Here is a 25487-nt window from a genome sequence, read left to right on the forward strand (position 1 = left end):
CATTTAAAATTAATTTTATTAAATAATGGGATTCTCTGAAACAAACACACAAAAGAAAACAGCATACAAAGGGGACCCCCCCGGTACTGTGTTTTGGAAGTTTTGGCTTAGTGTGTTTTTGTTTTGGTCCTTCTTTTGTTAACTTTTAGTTTGTCTTTCCATCCTACTCAGCTCTTTGCCTCTGCAGTTGTGACGCCATGCTTCCAGAACCCCTGGGCCAATGTTGCTTCCATGGTAACCAGAGTTGTCCGTAAGTAAACTCCCGTCCAAAATATAGACTCTGGATGGGGGTGGAAGGTAAAGAGAGACGCCAATGAAAACAAAAAAAGTAACCGTTCTGTATTAAAGAGCACGGCCATTTTAAAGACTAACTTTTAAAGTTTCCTTGATGTGGAATTGTCTAATTGACTGTGTCCTTTTTACACAGTCAAGCTGGCTCTTTTATCCGTATAATCCTCCAGATTATACGGATGTAAGAGGACTGCCTTGGCTGGTTGTTAGCTGCTGTGTATGGCCAGCTCTCCCAAGCCTTTTTCATTTGTTCAATTGGCTGCGCACCTGCAGGTAACAACCTTGTGTAGCTTTATTTATGTAGCGCAACAATTATCTCTCAGGCTCCAGGCTATAGCACAGATCTCATGTGCTTCCGATGTGCTGAGCAAGAAGCTCAAAGACCAGCGGAAATGACTGAGCTCATTGTGTATATGGCTTGAGAATGGATTGCTTTGGGGCAATCTGTCCACTTCTGTGTATATTAAGTTTTTTTTTATTTGTTTGTTTGTTTGTTTTGGTCAGGTCAGAGGTCCATTTGTTCTTCAACTACCAAAAACTGGATATGACAATATATATTGTTATTAAAGGCTAAGCATTCATATTAATTTATTGTTCTCTGGAATACATATCTGAACTTTGGCTTTCATTTATCTCAACTGTATATGTTTTTACCAACACTAGAGGGAGACATGCCACTATTGTATGCCCTGGGCCTTCAGGCACCATATGGGTTTGCACTAATTAACTGAGTAAATCTGCTGCTGTTGCACTGGAGAGTCAGGAGACTTCACTTTCTAGCCGAGATCCTGGGAACCGTTCAGCTGCTCTCACAGACACACAGGCATGCACCGTTTCAGCCTTGTTCCTAAAGGCAGAAAAGAGAGAAATGTAAAAATTTCAGTGGAACAGAACAACATCATGTGCGTGCAAGGTGGATTATTTTGTGCATAAGAAAACACGTTTGGAATGTCCAATAATATTCCCAAGCCCGGTTCATATCCACACCTCCCTGCATTGGCAGAGAAGGCTCCTCAGATCCGCATGCTAACAGCCTACTATGCAAGTGCAATCACTGCATTAGACACATGCACTTCCTGCGCAGTTAAGCTGGGCAGACTGCAGGCACTGGAGCAACCAGGGTAGCTGCTCTTGCAATATGAGATTTCTACGCAACGTACTCCAACCTTCTCTCCTTGCGGCATTCTGTGGCCTTTCACGAGCCCTGTGGGGCTGCCGCTCGTTTTTGCTGCTGGCACCGTACGGATTTCATGGGCCGCTATAGCCTGCCCGTGGTGTGGCGTAACCCCTCCCCTTAAGACGGGTCAATGTTCCTATTCGTTCATTTGTTGTAATTGGCTGGAAAGACAATTCTTCCATCCAATGTGTTCTACACTGAATGCCAGCGTACTTGCGTGACAACAGCCCTATTTTCTGCATTCATTTCACTTCAGGCTTATCTTAATTACATCCCTCTCAACTCTAATTGATTAGTGTTGCAATTAAGGCAAGATAAGATGGTACAAGATCAGCTGTTGTGGCCTGAAACTACCCAGAATTGTCCATGCCTGACCTCTGGAGCAGAATCTGATCCCCTCCTCCATCCCCGTCCACAGGCAGTGTCTGGTTGCTCTGGTATGACATTATGCCGAGTCAGACATTGACATTGACAAGAATGTCCCAGATCAGTCAACAAACTTATCTCTCTCTCTCTCTCTCTCTCTCTCACACACACACACACACACACGCACACGTGCACACACACACGCACACACACACCCGTTTGTATGGCTGTGTAGTATCTTTGGGTGTATACAATTATCTATCATCATATTTGAATAACCCACTAATTTTCTATAAAATACTGTGTTTTTAATTCCATCTTCTTATGTTGCCTTTATATGCCTATGTACTTTTTACACTGTTTTTTTAATGTCACCACCTCCAGAGGCCATTCAGAATGTGCAATGGTGAGTTTGTTATGCTGTGTACTTATGTTTATGCACTAACGTTGCATATACATATATATATATATGCATATATTGCAGTTATTTATTATTAATTAAATTATATTTCTCATTTCTTATATTGCTTTCTTATATTTCTCATGTTTAAATCGCCTTGTGCATGCATCTTACTAGAAACATGTTTTCGGGCAATTGGTGTCTTGCAGGACAGAAAGGTTTAAACAGAGCGCACGGACTGAATGGCACTCCGTGAGAGCACCCCTCGTGCGGACAGAAAACGCGTGCGTTCGGTTAGTCACTCAAACTGTGACATAGCGCAATTTCCCCCACGGAGTCCACCACACCTGCGCGCATCCAGGATACAGCACACAGCTGCAAACATTATGAGCGAAAGAAAAGATTGTCGAAAGGTGAAGCAGAGAAAACGAACACATTCAGTCACTGGATATAACTTGGTATTTGTGGATGATTCTTTTTCTTTGTCTCTTTCCACAAGGATAGTTAGAGCGCAATGTATTTTGAGTTAAATCGATGGATTTTCTTTAATCAAAGCGGGGCACTGACATCGCCAAGTCCTGCAGCCTAAATTCAGCCGTTACAACTCTTTGGCACGAGCGCCAGGTTCACTCCGGAATTACCGCCACAGTGAAGAGCTCGTTTTAACCATTTGAAACTAGTCACTTCGGTTGTCAGGTAATGGAAACTATGGAAATTTAAATTTTATATATTAAATGTTTATAAAATGTATTTGTAACGTTTTGGTATCGTTAAAATACAATGAGCTATTGTCCAAATTAAGTTGTTATACTGAAAAAGAGCACCGAACGTCATCTTACACTCGGGCATTTCTCTACAGTGGCGCGTATTACAAACAACATTTGTTTGATGGTCTGTAATCCCGTGAGCGGTCGTCTGCTCGATAGATTGTGGGTAAATTATATGTTATTTAAGTTTAGTAAAGTTATCAATGTGGGTACTCATGAGAATTATCTTGGTGCCTACATGGTTAATGGTTGAGTGTTGTATGCGGAATTCATAGTTTAAGAAACGCAGTAGTAATTTCAGTGCTTGTGCAACGTTAGTACTGTGTCGATGCATGGCTGATTAGTATAGACGCAGTGGGGTCGTCAGAAACAATCTGCGCACAGTGTTTGGCTGCGTGTGTATGTGCCTCACCTGCTGTTAGCCATTGCTTCTGAGCTATGAATCATTGCGACCGTCTTAACAGTGACTCAGAGTCAGTCTTTCAGAGTAATTAGTTGATTGCATCTTAATGGAGATTGCCTGTGCAATAAGGTCACTCTGTTTCGCTAGTTTGTCAGCTGCCCTGACATGACCCTGCTCTGACAGTGCATCGGGTCAGTTTGAGCTTTCAGCGCAGATATGCTTTTCTCTGTACTTTCAAAAGACTGTTTTGGCTCCCCCTGTAACCCTGTCCCCACAAACTGCAAGTGACCCATGAAGGGCATGGCTGATTTTACTTCCTCTCGAGGGGCATGGTGTCGCGTCCCCACCCCCACACCTAACCTCCTCGGCACAGACTAAATCCCGACAGTAGCTCTCTCACTCTTCTGCTGTGCGTTAGTTTTGTTATTCTCTTTAGGCCGTTTGACACAGGAAGAGTCATGAACTGAATCAGGCCTCTTTATGTGCTGTAATCCAGGAGCATGTATTTGTAGATGTACCCAAAACTTGGACTGCTAACGTAAAATACTGCAGTTGGCTAATGAAGCTTCTTTTTTTTCTAATATTTTGTTCTTTTTTAAACCCATTTTTTCCTTTTAGCTTCTGCTTTCATCCTACTAACTCACTTTCCATCCTCTCCCCCCCCCCCCCCCCCCCTCCAGCCAACTCTATGCTGATATCTCGCTGTCCAGATAACTCAGTGAATGTGGAGAGGACGCTGCCCCTGTGGACAGGTCACAGCTCGCAGTCTCAGTACCGTTCCCTCACCGGGCTGGGCGTCGCCCGCCATCCTCCCAGCTACTACCATGCGGTGTACGACGTCCGGGTGGAGAGACGCCACGATGCCCCCTTCCCCTCGGGCGGGGGCGGGGCTGGGTGGCCAGCCCCCCGGAGACGGGAGCGATGGGCGGGACGTTGTACTCGGAAGTGACCGGCGGCGCCCTGGCGGCCCCCCTGTGCAGGCGGCGCGGGGGCCTGTTGGACCACCGCGACATGATCAAGGCCCACGAGTGGCACAAGCTTCACAGCACCCCGAAGGCTCGGCGCAAAGAGTGGGAGTGAGTACTGAGCGCCCATTCCCCCGCCCCCCCGTTACCCCCCGGCCCCCCCGTACGCTCCCCCCCCCCCCCTTATTCACTCTTCCGTGAACATTTATATGGTTGCATAATGGCAGAATATACTCTGAGTCACCCCATTGCGCTCATCATTCTTCCAGTGAAATTTCACAGGTGTTCCTTGCATGCAGTGGGCCACACTAGTTGGGGGGGGGGGGGCTGCAGTGCATTTTGGGATGAGGGAGTGCGGGTATCTCTGGTGGCATCAGCTCCCTTCCGTACTCCGTGTTCTTGAGTCGAACCTTTGTGCCCTCTCCTCCCCAATAAGCATATTAATGAGAAACTGACCGCAAGAGAAACAAACTCATTTCAGATGCTGTACTTTCTCCTAATTACCCAATGTGTCACTCTCATTTGGTTTGTGATTACTCGTTCTAGCTGGGCTGTGTGCTTGTGCTGTGGATGGGGCAGAGAGAACGGCAGACAGGCGTTTCTGAGAAGTTCCTGCACAGTGTTTCCCTTGGGGTGCTATGTGGCACAATGTCCTGCTCTCATGAAGGGGGTGTCAATGCGTACAGGCTGACCTGCATGATCCTCCCAGTAATGGAGCACAGCAGGCCTCTCTGAATGGCCACTGTCCACCTCTGAGAGAGAGAGAGAGAGAGAGAGAGAGAGAGAGAGAGAGACACATGAAGTACACAAAGGGCCACACAGACACATTCTTGATCATAGCAGCACTGCAGGGAGCAGCAGGCAGGCCAGCACCTAAATGTCATCTCACTGAAGAGAGAGAGAGATGGAGAATCAGGGAGCTGGGGGGGGGAAAGGGATGAAGAAGAGAAAGGGCATGTGAGGCAGACTGCAGGCAAGGAATTGAAAGAGAGGGAAGTGGAGTGTGGCAAACCAGCCATCCCCACACCACATGGAGGTATGAACTTCAAACCAATACTCTGGTGTGAAAAATGGTACGAGTTATTTCAGTTCAATTCAGTGGGCTTCACTGTCATGACAGAATTTTGCATTTGTGTTGGCAAACGTGGCAGATAGAACACGGAACATAACAAAATCAGTTAAATAAATGGCTTAACCTCATTTGCATTCACAGGAGCGAGCAAACATTTGCGTGTGACAATTTTCATTGCAGGACTTTGCACTGAGAACAAAATGCAAATGATCTAGAAAGCAAAAGTAAGAACAGCATATTTATATGTATATTTAGCTTGAGCAATGCAAATGTTATTCTAACAAGCAGTGAGACCACTTAAGCCGAAGTAAATTGAATGTGAAGTGAGTGATTGGCAATCTGTTGTCTGTCGCTGATCTGTCAATCATTTGGCAGTATTTACAGAGATGTATTTCACTTCAGTGCATCTATTAAAATGTAAATATGAAGCTGTCAGTGAGGTCTGAAGCTTGGGAGAGGGAGAACTGGGCTAGTGGATGAGTTGCAAATACAGGTTTTTCAAAATCAGTCCTGGAGCCCCCCTATGCATGCTGGTTTTTATTCGAACTATGGGATAGTCCCTGAATTGTAACAAGATTTTAATTGTTCCTAATTTATATACGTAAATTCTCTGGTAGAGTAAGCCTACAGGTACAGGGAAATTCAGCTGACAAGATATGCAGCCCACATTTTATGAGCATTTCAGTTGAAAATGTTTGCAGCTACGTGTGTAATTTGTAGATTCCTGACTCATAATGCAGGCCAGGTATTGAAATGTGGAGGTACTCGTAATATTTCAAGAGCTGAGTTTTTTAGTTTTCACCGTTCAGGCTGTCGAAGGGAATTTTGTTATTGTACATCCCTGGAATTTATAAATGAGGATCCAGCAGGAAAAGAGAGTAGAGCAGGGCTGCCTAACCCTGTTCCTGGAGATCTATCGTCCTGTATTTTTTCACTCAAACCCTAACGAAGTACAGCTCATTGAGCAGCTAGAGAACTCACTGAGCTGCTAATTAGTTGAATCAGGTTTGCCAAATTAGTGCTGAAATGAAAACCTATAGGACAGTAGATCTCCAGCGTTGGACAGCCCTGCATTAGTGGCAGATGAGTACTGGCATATTAGTTTAATGGAGGCAATGAAATGAAGAGGAAGGGTGTACAGAAGTACATTGGAATGGAGAGAGTAAGAAGGAGAGATAAACAAGGAGACTTTACTTTGAAGTTCTTTATATATCTGAATATGTGTTATCTGAAAAGGCATTGCGAAATATAGCTGGGGTGTCAGACTCCTGTCCTGGAGGGTTGCAGTGTCTACTGTTTTTCAGTTCGCTTCAGCACCTGTGATTCAAGTCATTGATTGGCTAAATAATCCATGCACCTTGTTCTCAAGCCTTTATTTGGCTGCCGATCGAAAAGGAAACCACGAATACCTGCAGCCCTCCAGGACCTGAGTTTGACACCCCTGAAATAAATAGTTTGCAGTCTCAAACGCTGTGTGATGCAGGGAGGGCTGTTCCTGTTTTTTGGCAGCTGCCTGCTGTTCATCTCCCCCCTCACCCTGGGAGGTCTTCGGGATGTTGGACAGGTTCCCTGTCTTACAGATACACACACCTGAACCCAGGTGCACCTCATAGGCTTCATCAGGACAGCCAGCACGCCCTTTGGGGGTGGCTTTTTGTGATTTCACAGCTTTGATCTGCTTGTGCTTCACCACCACCGCTTATCTATGTAGAGCAGGGATAGACAAATCTGGCCCTCGTGGCCAGAAGTATTGCTTCTTTTGTACCCGATAGCTAACTGATGGATTAATGCCACTGATTGGCCAGAGATTTATCTTACCTGGTGGCCCTAGGTGTAAATCAGTCCAGATTAGGGGGGCTGGTTGATAGCTCATTCAGTTAAGGCACCCTGGTGTGGTGGATGGGGGAGCCTCATAGCCTTGGATCAAATCTGGTCTGCGTTGATGCCAACTGTGGGCAATGCACAATTGGTGGTTGCTTTAGGTGCCAATAGCCTTTCATTGACCTTATTTTTAAACATTTCTTTTAGTGTCTGGGTCTAGGCTTTGTTTATTCTCCTAAATAGGCTAAATAAAGGTGTTACCTTTTTCACAGCCTTGCCAGAGTCCTCCTAATTCAAACATTGATGATGGTTGAGGGGAGTGTCCCCCGTGCCCCCCCCCCCCAGTAAACACACAAGCCGGCAACCTTGTGACTGGCGTCAGCAGTAACCGTCACCTGCTTGGTGCATTGTAGGTTTGTGTACTTGGCCAAATACTGCCCCGGAGTGGTCTTGAGCCTGGGCCTGGATAAAGTGCACATTAAGCACTCTGCGCTTTTAATGATTCAGGAATTGGGACACACTTACGCTGAGTACGAGGAAGAAGAGGGCAGCGGACCAGAAGGCCGAGGGGAGGCACTGGTGGGGTGGAGCAGGCCGCGGACAGGAAGGGACGGTGAGATGAGATGGAGTTTGGGAGGGGATATGTGGGGAGAGAGATGATGAAAGAGGCAGGCAGGATTAGTTTGGGCTTGAAAGCTGGCTGAAATCAGATGGATTAAGGCCTGGTGTGCCTCTTCTCTCCCCGCCTGTTCTTCCCTCTTTCGCTGTCCAAGCTGTTTGAAAGGAAATTAATGTCCATCTGAACAGTAATCTTAAATAGTATTGATTTCTTTATCTGTTTTAAAAATAATAGTGGTGCATTCTTGATGGCCAGTGTATTTATTTAGACAAATATCTGAGAATATAATTGGGTAAAAAAAAAAATATGATTAACGAGCCCTTTCCTTTAATATCCCTGATTAATGAATTTGTCTAAACGTAGTTCGAGCCATGCTATAGGGCAGTGCTACTCAACTCCATGTCCTGCAGGCCACAGTGTCTGCAGGTATCTGCTCCGACCATACACTGCACCATCTGATTCCACTAATTACTTTACCTCTTTGGTTCAGGATGTAAGCTCATTAGTGAAATCAGGTGTTGTAGTGCTGCACGGGTAGAGCAAATACCTGCTGACACTGCAGCCTACTTCAGTCCTGGATTTCAGTAGCTCTGTTATAGGCGATGATACTGAAATCTGGTCCTCAGAATTCAAATCCTGCCTCTTCATTTGTACCCAGGTAATTAACTGAATGATTAGTGCCACTGATTGACCAGACTGTCACCTGTCACCTGACTCCCAGGTCAAGGGAGGGTGGAAAACCAGCAATTCTTGGCCCTTGAGGACTGTGATTTGATTTACAGGGCTATAGGGGTTCTTAAAAACAGCCTGATAATCAGCTTATCACTCACCTGATGACACTGTCTCTTTTTGTCCATTTTAGTGCCATAATAAATGCCAGATATGATAGACTGTAGCCTGGAAAGGATCTAAAAGTGAGAGACTGGGAAGGAGTTTAACATCGTGGACCACAGTGATTGATGCAGCCACTGCCGTTTCAGTGAGGAAGCTTACGTTTGTGTGCTTTTCTCATAGCCGTCACACTCTTAGTTTCAGTGGAGCATCGTGGAAATAATCAGTTTTCCTTGGCCTTCTCTCCGGTTTTGGGAGCCAATGGCATCCAGCTAAGCCATGAGTGTACACTGCCCTCTGGTGGAGATGATGGCAACTGCAACATAAGCAATTTGCCTTCTGGACAGACAGTGCAGGAGGGTGAACTGCTTCTGATGTCGATACTGCCGTGTGAGCTGGTCCTGACAGATGTGAAGTGAAGAGGGTTTTAAAGAAGTCCCGCCTTCTCTGTTCTGTTTTCAGTATTGAACAGGCCAGCAGTGTAGTTTTTACAAGCACTGTTGTTTTCCATGGCATGGCATTCCTTATTCACTGCATGCAGTCTCAAAAAAACATTTAATTAACTATAGAGGTATGAATACTGTAATGAGTCCATGTCCATACAGGTATCAGGGCAGGCCTGATGTTCCATTCATTAAAGTCCTGTTCTGGTTGATTTTTTTTCGCCTGACACTGCCTCATTCGGGTTGGATGCATAATCAGCATGGTTTCTCCTTTGAGATTCAGTCTTGGAAATGAATAATGTGGGTTCGGGCTAGTACGGGTCCAAAAAACATCTACCCATGCAGGACCTGGTGCTGGCCTTCTCTAGAATCCGTGGTTCTCGTACTTGGTCCTGTGGGATCCAGGGGGCCAGGATTTCTCTCCTAGCGGAAGTAACGATTTTTGGGCTCGTCAGCACAAATAATGACATCATAAACCTGGAACCTCAAAGGACTGCTGTAATGTTTGAAGAAGAAGCTCCCTAAAAATCCTGAAGCTCTGACGGAGGTTTGCCGTATGGAAAGTTAGAAAATGTAATCCACACTACATATTATAGCACATTATTTAGAGAATATGAGGAATAATTTTATACATCAAAATGTGTAGCAAATTGTTGTGATTTTGTGTTCTAACCTCGATGCTGTACTCTAACTAATTCTACAGCGCAGCTACTACAAGGACTACATCTTTTGTATCAGAACCACTGTGTTAGGGGGACTAATGTCTTTGTTTTCAACATATTCTGTATGCTAGGATTCCCAGTTTCACTTAAACTGCTAATTGTCTTTGTGTCACAGGCTGTGATCACTGACTAAAGCTTACTGCACACCTGTCGGCAATTGCAATTAACATTGGATAAAAGCAGATGCGTGAGAACAGGATGAGGCTGTTCTAAGAAATTGAATTGAGGCCTCGTTTGTGGAACTCTGTAGTTTCTCCATAGTGATATTTGAAATGTATCTGTATTTTTGATACTTGGCATTTTGGATTTTTTTTTTTTTTTTTATCTCTCTGGCCAGCTTTGTCACTCGCTGGAGCCAGTTAATACTCTTTGCTAGGCCACTGGTGTCCTCCGTGAGCTTCCTACCAGTGTCCTTAAGGTCACACCTTCCTCGAGGCCCAATGATGACCCTAAATACCTCCGTGACAAAGCTAGAATAGCTCTTGTGTGCTTCACTTTATTAGTCACGCCAAAGATCTAAGTGAGCGCACTTTTTTGTCTCGTCTTTCTGTCCAAATCTTTGCAAGTCCTGTGCTCCCACTTTGTAGGTCTCAGCTGCGCATTTGTATGGCAGAATTGAGACGCCTTTTAAATGTTTTATTTCCTAGTCATGTCAGCGCGTACTCCCTGTAGATTGTTTCCAAAAGTTTATCAATGCCCTCCGAAAACACAACGTGAATATAAAACCAGTAGGTGAAGAGTAACAGGTAATGAGGAGTGAGTAAAGGGAGCAAAGAGAGGGTGGACAAACAAGTGGAACAAGAGCAGTAACGAAAAGAAGAGAACAGAGAAAACGGGAGGAGGAGGGGATGAGGGGGGGTGGCAGTAATTGCAGTGGTGGAGCAGCTGTAATTAATGCTGCTGCAGCAGTGTGTGTGTGTGTGTGTGTGTGTGTGCACTGACCTAGTTTGCAATTAGCAGAAGGTGCCAGGCTGTGGTTATGTGTGTTTAGAACAGATGGTCAGTCATGACCAGTGTCCGGTCTACAGACAGCCGGGCCAGGGGGTGCACAGCATTGCGTCTCGCCAGCCCAAACCCCCCCCCCCCCCCCCCCCCAAGCCAGTGTACTGTTGCTGCACCCTGTTGAACCCCAGTCCACCAGTACCTCTCCTCCCCTGGCTGTCTGCTGATATTTCCTTGAATAATACTGTGGTTCATTCATGTTTAATAAAGTAATCCAGCTTTAAAATGGCCGACAGAATTGTGCGCATGTGAAGGGTCGAGAGCAAGGCCTGATGGGATAGGTGTAGTAGCATCATAGCAGCAGGACTTTCAGTTAATGAACTTCAAGGGCTGTGCAACTATATGGTGACTGATTATGATGCATGTGTGCACATTATGGGAAAGCGCAGGTATGTGTACGTGAGCGCGTGTGGGAGTTTGCAGTAGGACAGGACCTTTTGTGAGCACGCAGAATGAGGACGGAGCCTATTCTTAGCAGCATCTGATCGGGCCGGAGACAGCAGCCTCGCTCTTTCGGCTCCGTCCTCTGCTCGTTAGCAGAGGCTCTGACAGAACTGGGTGACAGGCTGCCTCCCCTGGGCCCTGTTCTCTTATCCAGAGAGAACCACTGCAGTTGCAGTGCCTCCTAAAGACACCAGGTGGCACTGCAGGGCAGGTGTACACCCCGCTGTGAAGTCCGCCCCTTCCTCAGCGTCCTGCTGTAACTGTCTCTCTGTTGACTGCACTCCACCCAACCCCCACCCCCAGATTCCGTTTGCTGTTTACCATTTCAGTTATTTATGAATTCTGTTGTTCTTGAAAGCCAAGAATGAAGAATAGGGGGGTGCAGAGGCAGCAATGTCTCTGTGAGGGGAGGGGGGGGAGGGGGGTATGTTCATCTCACACTGTAATTTAATACACCCATGTGTCAATGTGTGGAAAAAGGCATTAAAGCGCGTTTTACTATGGGCAACAAATTACAGTTTTATTTTCTGTTTACTGCTGACTTTTCCCCACTAATCTCATCTTCTGAATATCACGGGTCAACTTCAGGAATGAAAAATAGCTGTGCACAAGGCGTATATTTTATGCATTTCCATATACGGTATTCCGATTCAGACGCACCTCTAATAAAGAGTATCTCTCTCTGGTGCTTTGCCCCTACCTCTGTCTTTGTCTCTTTCTCTCTCTCAGTTCAAGAATGCTTTATTGGCAGGACACATTACAATGTATATTACAAACATATTAAATTACAAAATGTATACTTTGAAGTAATAAACATTTAAGCAACAAGAACAGTGGAGAGTAACAAAAAAATCTCTCTCTCTCTCTCTCTCTCTCTCTCGCGCTCCATCCCAGGTTTGGATTTTCCCCGGCTCTCTGTTCCTCTCTCTGCAGCCCACGGGTGCACAAACACTCCCCCTGCATCACGATAATCATTACAGTCAGACACAGAGCCTGTTCTGTGGGGCGCTGCTGATCAATTAGCCCTAATGTCTTTAATGATAATAATCCTGAACTGTAAAAGGCACACAAATAATTGTTTGCGGGGGGGAAAGGCTGAATTAAGCCAGCGCTATTTCAGATGGAATAGCAGGCTATGCGGTCTGAGGGTGCCGTGTGGATGTTTAAATGGAAGGAATTTTATACATATTTAGATTTTTTCAAAAAAAAAAACATTCACTGTTAATTTGACACATTTAAGATTTAAGTAAATGTTTAATATTTAGATTTCAGTTAATATTTATCCAAAAAAAGTGAAATATTTAAAATACAAGTTTTTTGGAAGTATACCCTTTTTAAGAGCATTGCAGTCCTGGCACTGCAGTACTGTGCCTCGGAAGGATTTCTCTGTCTGTATGAGTTACAATCTCCACAGTGTAAGCAGGGGTAAAATGGTTCAGTTATGGCAGTGATTAATTTAATTGAGTTAAGTTCTTAAAGGGGAGTCTTAGATTTTAAAAATGAAAATGTCTTAACGTATGATGTGAATCATAAACAATATCGGCCTTGCACGATTGAGCAGATTTTACCATGCTTTGGCCCTGACCCTGCTCCTGTAGCTTATGATGTACATCGAGGTTTTCCTTACAGTGAAATACAATACTCACATGGGGAGGTTGTTTTTTCCACAGATCACAGGTGCTCTGTGATCACACGAAGACACATGAAATCATATAGAACATTTCCAGTCAGAATGTTTTTGTGGTGCCTGTGCTGGCTGAGGCTTCTTCTAAAAACAAGAGTACAAGCTCAGGATCTAAGACCAATTTAAAGTGGGGAAAAAATGGAAGATATAATTGAAGCCCCTTCTGGGGTGTAGTTGCACGTGTAGTTGCACAAGTTCTGTGCATTCTAAATTCTTACTTCCACAAGGGTGTGGCCAATTCAGGTGCGGCTGTTGCTCAGTGAGCTAGCTGGTTAGCTCGGTCGAGTGTTCTCAGGCTTTGCTTGTGAAAGAAGGCCGGCTGCCTCCGTGCTGCTCGGCCCTTTGATTGACATTGACGGCTGCAGTGCGGAACGCGCGCGATCGCGCGACGCAGCAGAGCACGCTGCATGTAGCGGCTTGAGAAAAACAGGAAGCAGTTTGGCCCCTCCCACCCCCAGCCCAGGGACTGCATAATACTCTATTGATTGTAATGTATATATGGATCTATAGATGTATCCGGATCAGAAAGATCCTCCTGAATTCTTCTGCAGAGAAGGCAGGGGAGAGAGAGAGAGAGAGAGAGAGAGAGAGAGAGAGAGGGTTGGTGCAAACGTTCTAGCGCCTTCGTCGCTGCCTCCCCTGTGCCGCCATTGGCCTACTTACACCACAGAGAGGTTAGCAACAGTTTACAGCTTAGCGCCTCTCTGCTGGTCCTGCACTATCCTGCTCTCCTCTCTCAGGAAATAAGGTCATTTTGTTTTCCTCTGGGTTACAACTCCGGCAGTAACAAATAGCTCCCCAACGACACGTTCCATTTTCTCCAAACTGCGGTTTGGCATGAAGAAAACACAAAGAAAGTAAACCAGTGCTTTATTCGTCCCTTGACCTGCTTGCTCCCTTCCCCTCTGCCGAGTCTGCCCTGTTCATCTCTCCATTCCTCTCTCCTCTCCTTCCCTTCTTCCTCACTCATCCCTCACATCTTCACGTCTGTTTGCGTGGGCGGGCATTCTGTCATGACATTTCATTAAGGCCGCTTGATTCATGTCATACTCTCTCCTTGTCTCATTCATTTTCTCTCTCTCTCTCCCTCTCAGTTCCTCACTCTGCCTCTTTAAAAGTCTTGTTGCTGTCTGCAGGTGTGTTTGGTGAGAACAGTAACTGGGTTGGTTTGAAAAAAAAAATGTTTTAAAAGTCTTTCCATTCGGGCATTCAGTATCAGTCTGAACTCCTTTCCCTTTGTGTAAGTCTGACTTGCTCTCGCACAAACTTTCCCTCCCGCGTGCAGTGCCATGGAAAGGCATTTGCCCCCTTCCCGGTTTCCTTGATTATTGCAAATTTGTCGTTCTGAGTGGTGTCAGATCTTTAGACAAAATGTAATAGACAAAGCGAACCTGAGTAAAAAAACACAGCACAATAAAATAAGTTATCAAATTCCTATAACACCCGTGTGAAAAAGTAATTGCCCCATTAAACTTAATAACTGAGTTGCACCGCATTTAGCAGCAATAAATTCAACAAAACACTTCCTATAATTTGATATCAGTTTTCCACGTTGCTGTGGGCGAATTTTAGTCAACTCTTCTTTGCAGAACTGCTTTAATTCCCTGGTTTTCAAGCATGAGCTGCTCATTTCAGGTCCTATGACATGCATCTCTATCGAGTTCAAGTATCAGCTGATATATTTCAACAACTTTTTTCCCTCATCGATTCTGGAATTTCCTTTGATCATGATGGCATAGTGTGCTTGTAGAAACCTTTCGGTGACTAATTCACTCTGATGGTAAGGTTCAACATGGGTGAGGTTTAGATTCAACAGGGCTGGCTGCAATCAAGCCTGACTGTGTTCAATCAGTTGAATCTAATTATCAGTTAAATTTGGTTCATTGATTGATTGAGTAACTAATGTGGCAATTACCTTTTCACATGGATGATATGGGTGTTTTATAACTTTGGAAAGGGGGAGTCTTGTGTGTTTTCACAGATGGGGAGGTTAGGCCCTGTCTGTGTGAGTTCTGTGCTGTGCAACCCTGCATTTGAGCTTTGAATAATTTCAGCTGTTTAAAAATGTATTGCGCCCAGATCCTGTCTGTGTGCACTGCACCAGAGCACAGACAAGCATCCTTCAACGTCCACCACACCCTTATCTGTAACTCCACTCTGCCCCACCTCTCTCTCTCTAACTCCACTCTGCCCCACCTCTCTCTCTCTAACTCCACTCTGCCCCACCTCTCTCTCTCTAACTCCACTCTGCCCCACCTCTCTCTCTCTAACACCACTCTGCCCCACCTCTCTCTCTCTAACTCCACTCTGCCCCACCTCTCTCTCTCTAACACCACCCTGCCCCAGCTTTTGCTACCTCCCTCTCTCCCTTTCTGATACTTTCAGACAGCACTCACTTATTCATGCTGAGAGATGCAGGCATTTAGAAAGACACAGGCACAAATAGATGCACACACGTATGCACATCCATACGTATGAACACACAAAAACACACCTGCATGCACAGACACACAAACTTACACACACACACAGACACACAGAAATACCTTCCTATAATAACCTGGACCAAATACTGTTGGTTGCTTTGCTATTTTTGGTTTTTGTGCAATATTTCTTTGTATCATGCTGTTTTGGGAATATCCTTATTTGTACACAGTCATTGTACAACAAAGTCCTTTCTTGTCTGTGCTGATGCAGTTTAGTTAAGTGCAAACTTTATATGGTGGATGTGGTGCTTACATACACACACACACACGGGCACACTCACACACATACACACTCGGTGGAAAAATAAGCCGTTTTCAGAGGGAGAGAAAAGGAGGTGGAGAAAAGACCGATGTTTGGTTTCCCCTTTCTGGTAACTGCACAAACTACTGTTTGCTGGATGCACACAGCCTGCTGCTTGGTTTCGCTCGCGGTCCGCTGACTGCCCCTCCCAGGTGTGGCGGTCGCTGGAGAACTCTGACTTACGGCACACAGAGGCGTGAGCGAATGTAGGTCAGAGTGTGCATGGGCGCGGTGCCTCCGCTCGCTTTGGGAAGGGTCGAACTGCACACCTCCCCCCTCACCACCAAGGGAGCCGGGACGCGACATACAGGGGTTACCCGTCATCACAGCCATGCCGAAATAGCGGTCCCGGGTCGCGAAGGCCAGGCTGCGGAGTCCTAAACAGATCAAGGTTTAATAATGAGCGGGGGGGGGGGGCGTGTGCATCCACACAATGAATTATTCAGCTTTATGAATGATTGAGTCAAGAATTCATTTTAGGCTGCGCTGCAATTCAGGGGCGAATTCTCATGCTCTCCATCTTAAAAGGCCTAGACAAGTACTGGAGCGTGCACACACACACATGCACGCACACACACACAATCTCACACAATCAAGTGCAAAAACACACAAATGCAAACGTACTCAAGGAAGACACACGGTTAACATACACAGTTAAATGCAAAGGTTAAAGTCCAAAGCTGTCAGCTTTAATTTAAGGGCGTTTTCATCCCAGTCAGGTGGTCCGTACACCCCTTAAAGCTGGCAGTTTGCACTTTAACCTCAGATTCACCGTCTTGTTTCAAATCCAGTGTGCTGGAGTGCAGAGCCCAAACGCCAAAAAAATTGTGTCACTGTCCCAAGGCTTTGGCGTTTAACCGCAGATCCACACGCGCATGCATACTCAAGCGCAGAAACATCCCCCACACCACATCCAACTGCGCATGCAGATCTCACGTTTACTGGGATCATCCGCACACCGAGGGGAACCGCCGCACCCTGATCTTAGGGCTGCCGCCCAGGGGGTCGACAAGCCAACTGCCAGTTGGCAAGCTGACTATCAATCATCAAGTTTCTTCTACATTTTTCCTTTTAACGTTAGCCCGTTGATATAGCCGCCTCAGTCCTTCCTGGCATGTTCAAAATAAGAGCCTTCAAAACGGCAATCTTTGAATTTGAAGGACAGCGGCAGGTTTGCGGAAAAATCCAGATATGTTGGTTTTTGTAGAAAGACATTAACCCTGTAAGCATGTTTTTCCCTTCATTTCCACCAGCTGTCGCTCCTGTGCCCCTCTCCCATTACGTCTGTCTACCCCCTTACACTACAGGGGCTCGTTGTGCATGTCCTTGCACACTTCAGCCCATGGGTGGCAGCACTGAGCTCAGAGTGCGGCGTTTCCCCTCGATCGCAGGAGACCGGTCGCGTCCGCCGTTACGAGACTGCACCTCCGGTTTTCGGATTCCCTCCGAAGACCCTCGGCGTGGGTTAATTCTGCCGGTGAGGGCGGCGAGCGGAGGCGATTCGGGGTCCTCCCGGGCGCTCCTGTGACATTCCCCCGCGCCCGTTCCTCCCTCCTGGCGGAGCCTCTGTGCTTTATATCACGCCCGCGCCCGACTGCAGCTCCGCGGCGCTGTCGTCCGTGGGGACGCGCGTGACACGGCTGTGTGACACTGTCACCGGTACAGCCTCGCGCCGATAGACACAGTTACGGTGAAGGCGATGCCAGCTGAAAACGGTCCCGTGCGTTTCACCCCTCCCCCTCCCCCTCCCCCCTCCCCCCTCTCCCCTCTCCCCTCTCCCTTCCTGTTTCCCCTTGAAGCTCAGCGGCCGCGATCTGCAGTAACGGACCCAGTGTGTGTGTGTCTGCCTGCCTGTGTGTGCGTTTTTGCGCAATAGTGTGGAGGTGCACTCGATCACCGCACCTCTCATTCACCTCTCTTTCTCTCTCTCTCCCTCTCTCTCTCTCTCTCTCTCTGTGCTCGGAAGCGCCGTATGGGAAGTGATGTAGACGGTAAACACTGCTGAATCATCGGCTTCCATTACAATTTAAAACCACTTCTCATTCTCTTTTTCACTCCCTTCCCCTTTCTCTCTCCTTCCTGTACCCCTCCCCCTCTCCACTCATCCTCCCCCCCCCCCCACTCCCTCGCTGTGTCCCCCCTCTGCGTGAGACTAGTCTGATGTGCTTTAATAAGTCACAAGCGGACGGGGTTTCTGTTTGAAAGGGAAGCGGTTGGATTTCCTGCGGGGTTTTCTTGTGGATCCTCCCTGACTGACAGGGCTGCACATCAGGGTTTCATAGCTGGAAATCCAGGCGCACAGCAAGAGCACAGGGGCTGACCTGGCACCTCTACATTCACACACACACACACACACACACACACACACACACACACACACAGTCACACGCACACACTTATATAGGCACACACACACACACACATGCACATACACGCTCACACACACGCATGCACGCACACACACACACAAGCACTGTATAAAAGTTGCACTTGATAATTGTGAAATGAAGATTGTGCCTCTAGAGCAGCAGGGAGGAAATGATTCTGCAGCTGGAATATCTGTGAGTTCAGTGTGTTCTGTGTTGCTGGTGCTAAACCAGCAGCTCAGCTGAGCAGCACTCACCTATTTTCATTTTGTTCTGCTGGTCTTTGATGAGGCTTATTTTATTTTTTATACGGTGTTCTCGAACAGTAGCCAGCATCGGTCCCTTCTTCACACGCACGCGCACACACGCCTGCACGCGCACACACGCACCAACACCGTCACTGGTATCAAACACAGGAGCGGTTTAATTAGCCGGATGATCGAAACAGAAAGTGTGCGTGGGAGACCAGCTTTGGAGGATGTGTGTGAAGGAGAGGAAGAGGAGGTAGAGGAGGAGGAGGAGGAGGAGGAAGTGCACTGGAGACGCCTCTTCCACCTGCGTGGCTCCTGCTGCCTGCGAACACACGTTTGTCACTCCACCCGTCTGAGCGGGTGCCTGGCCCCCACGCCGCGCACAGGTGCGCCGCACGGCCCCACCTGGGCCAGGAGGGCGGCGCTCTGACCTCAGCTGTGTGGACGGGCCGCAGGTGGAGGGGGAGGGGGAGAGAGGCCCACGTTGCGCAGAGCGAGCGTGGTGGCAGTTTGGCGGAAAAGGAGGCCCTTGGGCTGCCCTCACCAGAACAGCTGCGGCTGCTGTGTTCTCTTTCAAGAGGGGGCCAGCCACACAGATGGCCCCCACCTGCATCTGCATGTCCACACAGCAGAAATGTTCAGTGTTAAGTGTTTAAAATAAGCTCTGGGAGAGAACAAATGGTCCCTATTAGACTCTGTTACAGTTGATTTTTACATTGAGTGTTTTTCAGTGTGCAGTCTTCTGTACAATTATAAAGGGAGTAACAGGACCTTCTCACAGGGGGCTGTTATTGGGGAGTGGGGGTGGGATGTTTATGCCCAGCATTCATTGTGCCCATCTTCTGTTAGATGCCTCTTTAGAGCTTCCTGACCTGGTAATGACGTTCTTGCTCTCGGACAAACATCCTCTGGCACCCAAGCAAGCAAACAGCCAGCCTATATTCTGAAAAGTCTTTTTTCAAAAAAAATTTTTTTTCTTTTTTTGGATTGGTTCATTAAGGTCACTAAAGATAGTTGCTTTTAGAGATGTTAACAATCATCTAATATGACAGAGGTGCACCAAAAAAAAACTGATTTGTTACATTGGGCTTGACGGACATGAAGGCAGTGCTTAGGAGAGTAGAGATCTCGAGACAAATGATAAGAGAGATTTCACAGATAAGATGACACGTGATTTCCATGTTAAGGATAAGATTTTACATGACTAATCAAAACAGTTTATTATGTGTCGGGCGACAATGTGTGGACGGGGTACTGTCTTTCAGCACGCTGGACAGCTCCAGTTGACTGCAGGGGACAGGGGGGAGATGCGTGTGTTTTGCCCTCGGAAGGCGCCATTTCCTCGCGTGTTTCCCTTTAGTATTTCTGTAACCGAAAGTGTGCAAATCCTAAAGTGCACCCCTACCTGAATTTTAAAGCAAAGGAATTCACTGGCTGATTTCATAACAAGTTCCTGCTTTAAATCGTTTATAGTGTAAGTGATTAGGACTTCCAACATTTGTTTAGAGTGGGGATCAAACCCACGACTTGGGGCTAGTGGTGCAACAGGGATGAGGCTACATAGTGTCAGAATAGTTAACCAAAGCTGTGCGACAACTTAGCGGTAGGAAAACGTGTAGAATAGATGTTCAAATATAAAATACGCCTAGCTATTCTTTGTTTTACTTTACCGGCCGGCTTATTTCTCCTGCATAATTTCAAGATGGGGAGTCTGGAACTCAGTGAAATTTGGCAGTGAGCACAGCATTAGTGGCAGCCAGGGCGAACTCACGCCTGAATGGGCCGCTTGCTCCGGTTTCGCGCTTCTTGAGAAATGCGTCCTGGCACTTGGGTGCAGGGCGCGCCTTGGATTCTGTGACTGCAGCCTACAGACGCGCTGGTCTCTGCGTGCACTGCCCGCGTACAGACCCGCGCCCCCCGGCCGTTGTTGCTCGACGCTAAACGCATCGAACGCGGTTGACCAGATATGTGTTGACCCAGATTGTAAGCGGCTATGGGGTAACTGAAGCCGGAATTTGCAACGCACAGCTGAAAACCAAACAGGACATCGAGAAGGTCTCAGTTGGCCGTAATGTAATCAAACAACCAACCCTATATACCGCCACAAAATAACCGCATTATACGGAAATAGTTTTGTTGTTGCTTTGATTCTGCCCTATCCTTATGCGACCTTTTATTTGGAGTTATTTGCGTTCGTATTTATTTCATGTAACTCTTAAGATGGTCTTCCTATAACGTTTCGGACAAGCCAAATTACAGCTGCACAGGACATTGGTCCTCTTGTGGATCGCTCTCGATCCTCTTTGTACTTTACCCTATACCAGGACAAGCCCTGCTCCTTTTCTGCAACGTAGAATAACCTGACCAAAACAAGCCATGTGCTCTTTCGCAGGCTGAATCGCAGTGACAAATTAGCTAATGAGGCATTCGAAGATGGGAGTTTAATTTCTAGTGCAATAAAACAAATACTGATTTGTAATAGCCTGCATCCTAATACTTATGCAGACGCAGGTTATGTTATAATACGCCAGAACAGCACAAGTATATGCTTCCTGGATAACAAAGTACTTTATTTTAACTTGTTATGATTGGATTGTTTCACCTTCATCCGTCCTTCTTCACACGGGGAAGGACATGCATAAGGACATACCAGAGTACAGCAGTCGACAGAAACAGCCTCGCTAATGATGTTCAAGTGCACATGGAACTTCTGCCCCTTACATTCTGAATAATCATGTCACCTTCCATTATGCCTTTTGGTGAGAATAATGCCATTCCGATTGCATTACTCGATCGCCCATATCAAGCAGAGTTAAACTGAGGTAGGTGTATTTGAGCTTCCACAGCGCAAAGGTGCATATGTTCATTCGGCTTCTCCTACACGCTGCTCTATCACTCTCAGGGGGCTGAAGGTATGGAAGTATGGCATTGATTGGCAGTCACTGTTATCAGATAGGCAAACACTGTTAAGGTCGTACAAACCCATTGGTTGTCAAGACAAACGTGAATCCTCCGATTCAATTCAGATTTATAGATTTAAACATCCGTCCCGTCATCCGATTGGGTTAACGTTGAAGTGCACCGACAAAACACAATATTAGTGGGCACTGCACCCTTTCCTTCTCTTTGTACACTTTTAAAATGACGGTATAATACATACTATCAGATGTGATATTGTAAATCCAGGTCCGAAGACCTGCGGTCCTTGAGCCAATCGAGGAAACGGCGATTGAACAATTGCAGCTGCACTGCGTTCATGACCCGAAGGCGTTTCGCCCGCTGACATAATGATTTAGCACACAGCTTCCGTAAATACTAACGGTCGAAATCAGTTAAAGATTTATTCATAAAAATACACATTCTAATTTAACATTGCACATATCAAATGTGTTATTGCAGCATCTCTTGTCGTTGTCTCAAGCATTTTTGCAAGGGCTTCTGCCTCTACGGCAGTGATGGTCATGTACAAAGTAGAACATAATCGGAATTATTGCTGGGTCAAATTCTATTATGTTTTGCGACAATGTGGAGGTACATTTTAAACCTACAACCAAACACTGCGCTATACAAAGGAGGTGAAATAGAGAAAAGCACTTGGCCAATCGTAAATCAACCCGTTAATCTACAAAAGCATGTGTATTTTGTTTAAAGACCCAGACACAACTCACTGAGTTGCATTTTACCATAGTTATTGTATATGAAGTATATAATAATAACATATGAGGTATATGATGAAACGAGCCATTTAGGTGGGGTGTGGCCAGTGGAATTGGACTAATACACATGGGTGTTAAATAATCACTGCAAAAATTCGATTCGTCTTCAGAATATATGCAGGCTAAATCGTTGAACGTGAAACCGGAGCTCACTGGTGTAAGGTTCAGCGATTCCATCGAACTGCGGAAACGTGACAGGTTCCACTGCCTTTTCCCCCAGCACTGTAAATGAACAGTTGATATAGACGTAGGATATGAAAATCCTCAAACAATTAGATGTTTGTAAACCGATCATGTAGGAGCCGGGAAGATTTCGTCCTTTAATTTTGAAATGTCCGCTGCTAAGAATAGTCCCTCGCTCTCCACACTCAGCCCCCCCACCCCACCCCCCCTCTCGAGACGCGCCTTCACGTCAGCGTGCGCTGCTGCCCTACAGCCCAAGTTTCACGTGCCAGCACTAACCGTGGGGGGATCGCATATTGTTCTGAGGAGAAACTGTTCATAATTACATGTGTACTGACGCAATAACCAAAAACATAAAAAATAAAATAAAATACCGTTACTGTAGAACTGAGGACCTCCTCCGCAACCCCGCGAGTCTGCGCAGGTATGCAGACTGTAGCACTGTTGCGGTATATGCGTGCGGATCGCTCATAGAGGTTTTAAACGTGCTATTTATGATTGATCCGTACAAAATAAATAAGAAAATAGGGGGGGGGAGGACTGGGCTTGGTTTGACGGTGTTGGCTCCTGGCGGAAGGAGAGCGCCGTGAGCCCCTTGTAGGAGTTGGAAAGGCAGAACGCGGGTAAGCGAATCAGTGGGGGTGGTGTGCGTCATGTGCTGTGCTGCAAGGGCTGGCCAGAGATTTGGGGACGGCGCTCCAGCAGCGTTAAATTGATCAGATGCTCATTATAGCTGAACCTGCCAGCCGATCGGAGGCTCTCGCGCTCTCTCACTTTCCTGTTTTGTTTCACGGGCTGATTTCCAAAGCGAAGCGCCCCCTCCCCCTCCCCCTTCCCCCAGGGGCGCTGGACTGCACTCCGCAAGGCCAGGTAAAGGGAAGCGGGTACGGCTGGACAGGACAGCGGGCTTCGCGAGCGAGGGACTCTGCGGGGCGGGGATGGTTTGCGGCACCTCTACTGCGCCTAGCCTGGTGGCTGAGAACACGAGAAGCTGTGAAAGATTCAAGTCGTTTCTGCCGTCCGCTCAGGATTAATGATGCTTCGATCCGTGTTCGTATATCCCCTCGTCGGATTTTATCACACCTGGATTTTTCTTCTAACGCTGGAGTGCAGATGATGATTGTGGCAATAAGGAGGTCATCGTATTTTTTTGAAAATAAATCAGATTTACACATCCATGTACAATGATATACATACGCCCATATTGAAAAACCGACGATTTTTAAAGGAGCAAAAGATCAAACGTAATCAACGAACATCAACAAATGTCACAGAAATTCTTACGTCGGAAAGCCTGGCTGTCTGAGTTTGTGTATAAAACAAATGTGTGGCGGCGGACGGCGGCATATAGCAGTACTGTATCAAACATTGCGGATGCTACAAAATAAATAAATAAACATTTGCCTTTTATAAATCTTAAAAAATGAGAGCCAGTGGAAACACGGACAACATGCCCAGCTGAAAAAAACGCAATCGATTTTTTCCCATTTCCTTTATTTTGATTATTTTATTTATTTGATCAACGGCATCATTGTTGCAAGTTATGTAGTTACGATGATTATTATTTGAACCATCGCAAAGCGTAAGTGGAGCCCGACCTCGCTAATTAAGAGGAATTCATTTTTTGGAAATATGAAGGTGGAACGCCTTTTGAACAGATAAATCGCTTATATTAATTTATTTTTGGAATATGTTTATGTTGTGGTTTTGTTTTTGGCATAAAATCTGACGAAGGACTGTTTTACACTATCCGTCGGAAGACCGACCGGCCAGCCAGCCAGCCGAGAACACGCTTCATTTTTCACACCGATACTTTTCAATTCATATAAATACACAGCGGTGTACTCAATGGGCGTCAGTCGTTCTTTCTTTTTTTACAAAACGACTTCGCTATGACGATATAGAAGAATAAAACAGTTGTATGCTTATTAAGTCCTGAGGCAGATGGGGTGTAATGTGGTGTGGTTGTACTGAGAATTCGCCTCCTGCTCTGCTTCGTAACGACTGGCGTTTGGTGTCTGTAGAATGGCGCGGTTTGGAGACGAGGTACAGTCCAGGTATGGCGGGGGGCCCGGCCCGGGGGGCCCCGGTCGCGGCGGCAGCAGGCAGGGTGGCCCGCCGGGAGCCCAGAGGATGTACAAGCAGTCGATGGCCCAGCGAGCCAGAACCATGGCCTTGTACAACCCCATACCGGTGCGGCAGAACTGCTTAACAGTCAACCGGTCCTTGTTCATCTTCAGCGAGGACAACTTCGTGAGAAAATACGCCAAAAAGATCACCGAATGGCCATATCCTTTTGAATCCAAATGCAAAGCATGCGGTTCCGGAGCCAAGGTACTGTACTGATCTGTGGCAAGTGTATATGCAGATAGCATGCTATTAATAACGGGAGTGTGTGTGGTGTGGAGGGGGGTACACCTGAGTGTGCTTCTGGGATATTAATGCTGTTTCTAGGCCGTTGATGAATTCATTATTAGCGTGTACATGTGAGATTAATGTATAACAAGCAATACGATAAACTACGTTTGACAGGGCTGTTTTTATTATTTTTATTGTTATTATTATTATTATTATTATATTGATGACGGTGATACCGAGCTACCGATGAAACCGCAAGGAACAGCATTGTCGCAGGCTCTACGTGTGACTTTGGTTTGTGAGGTGCGAGAATGTGAATAAAATACGCTAGAGGCATTTTATAATGTAATTTAGTTTGGGTACATTTAATTGTGGGCTCAGTAGGCTTAACGTTTTTTCATAGTGGCTTCCATAATAATAATACAAATAATAATAACAATAAATAATAATACATATTATTATTCATTTGTTGTTGGCCATAGTTAGCCTTCTTGAAATCCTGATCTTTTTGGTGCTTTCGTTGACCCTTTTACAGGACTGTATTAATTTACTGATATTTGCGTGAATTTGTCAATCTGTGCGTTTTTGTGTGCGCGCGCGCGTGTGAGATAGAGGGATGCATGTTACGCGTATGTACAGAGGAATAGCGTCGCTCTGCGCGAATAGCAGCTGCTTTGTCAGGGAGGCAGTATGTCGGCGCTGCGTTACTGATTGCTGATGTCAGCATGTGCAGCCTGAGGTCCATACGTGAGATGGACAGGGGAGGGAGGAGTGGGAGGCAAGTACCATTTCTCTCCCATGGTTCTGAGGGGTCCAGAA

General features: G+C 46.3%; 1 protein-coding gene and 1 long non-coding RNA gene across 3 annotated transcripts; one reads left to right on the top strand and one right to left on the bottom strand.

The window, feature by feature from the left end:
- Positions 1 to 3487, bottom strand: LOC135243743 (uncharacterized). Its single transcript, XR_010326775.1, has 3 exons — positions 3414 to 3487; positions 1020 to 1138; positions 1 to 280 (listed from the first exon to the last, which is right to left on the bottom strand). It is a non-coding gene; the product is annotated as an uncharacterized LOC135243743 (long non-coding RNA).
- On the top strand, positions 2449 to 25487 carry LOC135243741 (voltage-dependent P/Q-type calcium channel subunit alpha-1A-like). 2 transcript variants are annotated; one of them, XM_064315751.1, is made up of 3 exons: positions 2449 to 2930; positions 4085 to 4480; positions 24335 to 25487. In XM_064315751.1, the coding sequence occupies exons 2-3, from the start codon at positions 4326 to 4328 to the stop codon at positions 24654 to 24656; spliced, it is 477 nt and encodes a 158-aa protein (XP_064171821.1). In that variant the 5' UTR covers positions 2449 to 2930; positions 4085 to 4325; the 3' UTR covers positions 24657 to 25487. The 2 variants fall into 2 exon arrangements, 1 of the variants encoding a protein (XP_064171821.1); XR_010326774.1 differs by lacking the exon at positions 24335 to 25487 and adding an exon at positions 12218 to 12873 and having other exon boundaries at positions 2456 to 2930.

This window comes from Anguilla rostrata, chromosome 17 (assembly GCF_018555375.3).
Source record: "Anguilla rostrata isolate EN2019 chromosome 17, ASM1855537v3, whole genome shotgun sequence".
Taxonomy (NCBI): Eukaryota; Metazoa; Chordata; class Actinopteri; order Anguilliformes; family Anguillidae; genus Anguilla; species Anguilla rostrata.

Coding starts and splice junctions, on each gene's coding strand:
- LOC135243741 (XM_064315751.1), top strand. CDS start 4,326: ATGGGCGGGACGTTGTACTCGGAAGTGACCGGCGGCGCCCTGGCGGCC. Junction 4,481..24,334: donor GCTCGGCGCAAAGAGTGGGA/GTGAGTACTGAG, acceptor TGGTGTCTGTAG/AATGGCGCGGTTTGGAGACG.